The sequence below is a fragment of the Haliaeetus leucocephalus genome, unplaced genomic scaffold (assembly GCF_000737465.1).
Source record: "Haliaeetus leucocephalus isolate CR32 unplaced genomic scaffold, Haliaeetus_leucocephalus-4.0 Scaffold164, whole genome shotgun sequence".
NCBI lineage: Eukaryota > Metazoa > Chordata > Aves > Accipitriformes > Accipitridae > Haliaeetus > Haliaeetus leucocephalus.
In genome coordinates this window covers 1,087,173-1,092,619 of record NW_010972600.1, presented here as the reverse complement: position 1 = coordinate 1,092,619, position 5,447 = coordinate 1,087,173, and the positions used below count along the sequence as shown (strand labels likewise).

At 63.6% G+C, this 5,447-nt stretch overlaps 1 protein-coding gene across 1 annotated transcript; it reads left to right on the top strand.

The window, feature by feature from the left end:
* Positions 1 to 39: 39 nt before the first annotated feature.
* Positions 40 to 4,624, top strand: REEP6 (receptor accessory protein 6). Its single transcript, XM_010563282.1, has 5 exons — positions 40 to 154; positions 3,076 to 3,169; positions 3,440 to 3,578; positions 3,892 to 4,060; positions 4,323 to 4,624. Exons 1-5 carry the CDS (start codon positions 40 to 42, stop codon positions 4,622 to 4,624), a joined length of 819 nt encoding a protein of 272 aa, XP_010561584.1.
* The last annotated feature ends 823 nt before the right edge of the window (positions 4,625 to 5,447 follow it).

The window sequence follows — 5,447 nt, the reverse complement described above, 5'->3', positions numbered from 1 at the left end:
ACCGGGGTCGCCGCCGCCGCCGCCGCCGCCATCACCGCCATGGGCACGGTGCCGCAGCGCCTGCAGCGCCTCCTCGATCGCCCCGGGCCGTTGGGCGACCTACTGGGTCGCCTGGAAGCCCGCACCGGCGTCCGGCGGCTCTACCTGGCCACAGGTGCGACCGGGACCCTCGGTTCCCCGGGACACCCCCAACCTTCACCCCCCCACACCCCAGCGCGGCCCCCGCTGCCTGCCCCCTTCCTGCTCCTCCCGTTTTAGGGGGGGTCTCCCAGGGTCCCTTCTCTTTCCTGGGGTGCCCCGGTAGCCCCTCACCATGCCTCTGGGCTCTGCGGGGGGGGGGCACGGGCAGGGCAGGCGGAGCCCCCCCCCCCGTTTGGGATGGGGGCCAGGGGGGTGGCCACGCCGGCCGGTCCTCACCTTCGGCAGGCGTGAAATCCCACACCCCAACCCGAGGGGAGGCACGCTCACGGGGGTCTGCGTGTCGGGGGGCTCTGCCGGACCCTCAAGACCCCTGAGAAGCCTGGCCCTGACGGAGGGGGGATCCCCGCTCCCTGACCGGTGAGCCCCCAAATCATGGCGGGTCAGACCAGGCATTGGGGACAGGAGCACCTGTTCCCCATGTCCTGCTCATCCGGTGGGACTCACCTTCCTCCCCGGCGGGAGGGCAGAGGTCTGGCTGTTAACGAGATCCTGTTTGCTCATTAATGAGAAACCAGCCGGCATCTCCCCAGGGAACGTCCTCCTGGCATGACGTGGATCCTCTCCTCTGTCCTCACTGCAGCTCTGACCCTCGGCCCTGTGCCGCTCTCTGCCAATTTACAACTTGCCTGTCCGCATTCTGCAATTCGGTATTTTATATAAAACCTCCCAGGAGGGGCTCAGGGTTTCCCAGTTGCCCACGTCCCACTGGGCCCTTCCCCTGCCTTTTGCCTCCTGGTGCAATTTCCTGGCCCTTTCCCTGCTGCAGGGCTCATTTTCCTGCTCCAAGGGGGGAAAGGGGTCTGTGAACAGGCACGTGTTGTGTTTGGATGTGGTGCGCGGTGTTTGGGCATTTTCTGAGCAAAATGGTCCCCGGGGCTTTGGTCGTGCTCAGGTGTGATGGAGTTTTGGGGGTAGGGGAAGAGTGGAGGCACCGCTTCTTCCACCAAAGAGCGATGGTCCAGTGTTCTCGGTCCCTGTCCTGGAAAGGAGAAGCTGCTGCTGAACTAGAAATACTTGATTTCTCCCTCCCCTCACTCTGGAGCAATTTCTAATTTGTGTTGGAACCCAGCAAGGTCAGTTCTGCATCTCTGAAGCCAGTAGCAACCCACGGGCTGCAGTTTGGAGCCCATCTTGCCTGGTCTCTGGGCAGCACAGCCAGGTCAGCTGTGTGGTGGCTTCAGCTGATTAAAAATCATCCCGGAGGAGGACGATGTCCCCTTCCCAAGGCACGGGGCCGGCTGGGCTGGCCGTCATACCAGCTGCTTGGCCTCCTCACCGGGGAAACCTCTCTGCCAGACTGGCAAAGCCTCGCTCTCTTTTAAGTGCTGTTGTAAGGATCACTGTTCTCCCAAATGTCCCCTCCTGTGCTGGGGCTGGGGGGTCTCGGGGGTGAGGGGGGATGGGACAGGCACCGTGGGATGGCTCCAGCCACCCCCCTCAGCAGCTCTTCTTTGTAAGCGAAGCCTTTCACTTGGTTTTTTGCTGTTACATAAATTTCTCTGGGGGCTAAACTTAGCCCATGAAATCCCTTCTAAGGCTCTTGGAGGAATGAAACCCAGCGCTGCCTGAACCTGCCTGTTAGTTTTCCTTGAAGGGAGGTTTATGATTGCTCCAAAGCCGCATTGCTCTTGCCCATCTCCTGGGAAAGACCCAAAGCCCCGTTCATGCTCGGAGCTGCGGCTGCCTCACACCGGGGGCAGAAATGCTGCAGTGAGCAGAGCCGGGATAATCCATCCTCTGAGCCCGAGCAAGGGCTTTTCTCTAATTCACCAGCGCAGACAGGTTAAGTCCTGGCTTTCCTACCCGCTGCAGGGCAAGGCGCTTACATCGACGGAGGAGTTTGTACGCAGGGTTAGGGGAGACGCTGCTGGGCTCTGACAGTAAATGCCCTCGACTCCGGTTCTGCGTGTCCCCAGGCTGCTTCCCTGCCCTCTGCCCCTTCGGGGTCTGTGTTTCAGCTGCCTTGGGCAGGTTGGGAGGGAGCTGCTGGGTGCTGGCATCTCTGGGCCCTCCGAGCCCACGCGGGAGCGAGGGCTCTTCGCTGTGGCCGTGGTTTTGGCAGCAAGGGCTCCTTGCCCCGGCTTCCCCCATCCGCCGGCTCTCCCAACTCCTGCAAGCGTCTGAGGGCTGGGCAGGCTCCAAACGACCAAAGCCTTGGCTTACATTTAATTTTAATGATCTAATTTAATAACAGGGAAGCGGGATTGGATTGCTGGTTCTCAGGGGGCTGAATCCTTAACGCACAGTGGCTGCTCAGCACAAGCACATGCAGGAGATGTGTACAGGGAGCAGAAGGGAGACGCAGGCTTTGGCAGCAAGGCTGCTGCTGGGCACTTGGCTCAGTAGCAAGGCTTGTCCTTGAACAGTCATTATCAAAACGCCAAGTGGCTCTGAGCCCCAGGCGCAGAGGAAAAGCTCGGTGCCTTGACTTTGGACTGTACGTGCGTGTTCAAGTCTCTGCTTCCGATGACTCTGCAGCCTTGGCCCGGGTCCAGGCTGGCGATGGGTTGAAAGCGCGGCGAGTTTGTTGTGGTAAAGTCCCTTCCAGGCCAGGGAGGAGACAAACCGTGACAGGTCCAGGTCGTGGCTCCCTTGGGGATGAGCGAGCACCTGCACTCCACAGCAGACTCTGCCATGTGCTGTGGCTCAGTGCGGCTGCGCAAGTGGCGTGTTGAGCACCTCAGTGGTCTGGTGTGCGGAGGGTCATACTGGATTTAATTGGGGGTGGTTGTTATTCCCAACTGGAGCGTCCTGGCATGTGCCTCTTCTCGCTACTGGGATGAGAATCCTGCTCAGCAGACTGAGCCGGGGTCTCTCCTCGCCGTCTCAGTGTCGGCAGCTACACGACTGTCCTTTCTGTGTCCTCCCCGGCAGGTTCTGCGGCGTTCCTGGGGCTGTACCTCATGTTCGGCTATGGTGCCTCGCTGCTCTGCAACCTCATCGGCTTCGCCTACCCTGCGTACGTCTCGTAAGTACCAGTGTCCCAGCCCAGCCTCCCTGCAGCATCTGGAGAGCATTCCCTGCCCTTAGATGAGAGTCTCCCTGGTACATGAACAGGCAGTTATGGTTGGGAAGCTCTTGAGACCTTCCTGAAAATGCTGGGACCTGGCATGGTCCCAGCTTGGGGCAGCAGGACCCGGTAGGCAGGTTTGCTCCAGGGTTTGGAGGACTTGGGAAGGAGGTGCCCACCCTGGCAGCAGGACCGCAGCAGCAGTGCCCTTCCCCTCTCCTGCCGCAGCATCAAAGCCATCGAAAGCTCCAGCAAAGAGGACGACACCACGTGGCTGACGTACTGGGTGGTGTACGGCATCTTCAGTGTAGCCGAGTTCTTCTCCGACATCTTCCTCTACTGGTTCCCCTTCTACTACGTTGGGAAGGTAACGGCTTTGCCGGGGCCAGAGTCCTCTCGCCCGATGGCAGAACTCGGAGGAACCAAGCGTGCTGGGCTCTGCCCTGTTAGCAGGGCAGGGATGGTGGCAGTGGTGGGGCCGCAGACCAGCGCGGAGCTCCCTGAGGTTCTGATGCCTCCAGCGAGCTCCGGCCTCGGGAAGCTGCCTTCGGACCAGGCTGGGGGGGACCGGAGCAGCTCAGCTGCTGCCCTGTCACTGCCCCACTTCTGGGGGGCTGCCTCGCTCAGCCCCTGCCCTGCCCCACCATCTTCTAGCTCTGGAGCATCTCTCCTCCCCGCAGTGCCTGTTCCTGGTGTGGTGCATGGCTCCCGTGTCCTGGAACGGGTCGCAGGTGATCTACCAGAACGTTATCCGGCCCTGCTTCCTCAGGCACCACCAGACCGTGGACAACGTGCTGGGCAACCTCAGCACCAAAGCTCTGGACGTGGCTTCCAGCGTCACCCGAGAAGGTAACGCGGGTCCCCCGGTCCCCGCCATCCTGCTCCGTGTCCGGGGCAGGCAGTTTTCCCCGGAACACGGCCCGGCTCCACTGGGACGTGGGCAGCTCTCGTTTTAATCACCAGCAAGCGGCCATCTCTCTGTGACGGCGGGCCGTGCTCTCGCAGCCGCAGCCATGTCCCTCCCCGTGGTGGCAGGAGCCGAGCGGGGTGGGGGGCTTCTCTCTCCCCTCTCTGTAATTCTCTCTTTTTCTCTTTGCGCCTGGCGGTCCAGTCCTGCAGACTCTGGTCAGCAGCAGAGCCCGGCTGGCGGCCGAGGTGGCACCGCAGCTCAGCCTGTCTGTATGTAAAGAGCCGCGGTTCCTGCTGCCGCCGAAGGGAGAAAGGGCCCTTCCGTGCCCATCGCCTCGCCGCTACCGCCAGCCGCTTGGCCGGATCCGGCGGACGGCTGCGGCCACGGCGGCGCCGGCCAAACCGAGCTCCTGCTCTCGCAGACGCCGGCGTGGCTCGCGCGCAACCGTCCCTTTCTCCCTCGGCGTGGGTAGAGCAGACGCTTTCCCTCCCGCTTCTCCGTAGCCAGATCCCGCGTCCTCCCTCGGCCCCGCCGTGTCCGCGCGTTCCTCGGCGCTGGCGTCGACTTGGGGTTCCCGTTCGAAGCCTCCCTTTTCGCGGGTGCAGGCAGGGAGGGCAGCTGCCCGCCGGCCTCAGGGAAGGCAGGAGCTGGCTGCCAGCCCGGTGCTGCAGTGGGAGGGAATGGGACGGCGATGTCGGGCATCGTGGGGAACGGGACGGTGACGCCGGGCGTCGTGGGGAACGGGTCGGTGATGCCGGGCGTCGTGGGGAACGGGTCGGTGATGCACGGCCAGGATGGGCTCGTCCCCGAGGGCCACCGGCTGGGTGTCCACGTCTCCAGGGACAGACCGTAAGGCCATTCCCGTGTTTCCCACAGCCTCCGGAGCAGCCATGAACCTGGCGCTGGAAGCGGAGAAGAGCAAGTGAGAGCGGCCTCCGGTCCCACCGGCACCACGACCGCGGGTCTGGGTTCCCTGCCCAGACCCGTGCCCCACCGCTGCCGTCCCCAATAAACCCCCCTCGGTGTTCCCCGGTGCTCCGCGAACCCGCCTCTTCCCTGTGGGCGGCGGCGGCGCCGTGATACCGCGCGGCCCCTTTAAGAGCGGGGAGGGGTGGGCGGTGCCTTTAAGAGAGAGGGCGGGGCCCGGGGAGGGGAGGGAGGGTGCCGGCGTGACGTCGCTCCGGGGGCGTGCCGGAAGTGAGGGAGCGGGGAGGGGCGGGCTGGTGCTACGGTGGCTGGGAGGAGGGCGGCGGGTGAGGAGCGGGGTCTGTCCGTCCGTCCGTCCGTCTGGAGTGACGGGCGGCGGGGGGGGGCGGTCTGTCTGTC

Bases quoted from the DNA above. Each gene is read 5' to 3' on its own strand.
- REEP6 (XM_010563282.1), top strand. From the start codon at position 40: ATGGGCACGGTGCCGCAGCGCCTGCAGCGCCTCCTCGATCGCCCCGGG. The intron at 155-3,075 runs GTGCGACCGGGA...CCTCCCCGGCAG, and splicing joins GCGGCTCTACCTGGCCACAG to GTTCTGCGGCGTTCCTGGGG. The intron at 3,170-3,439 runs GTAAGTACCAGT...CTCCTGCCGCAG, and splicing joins GCCTACCCTGCGTACGTCTC to CATCAAAGCCATCGAAAGCT.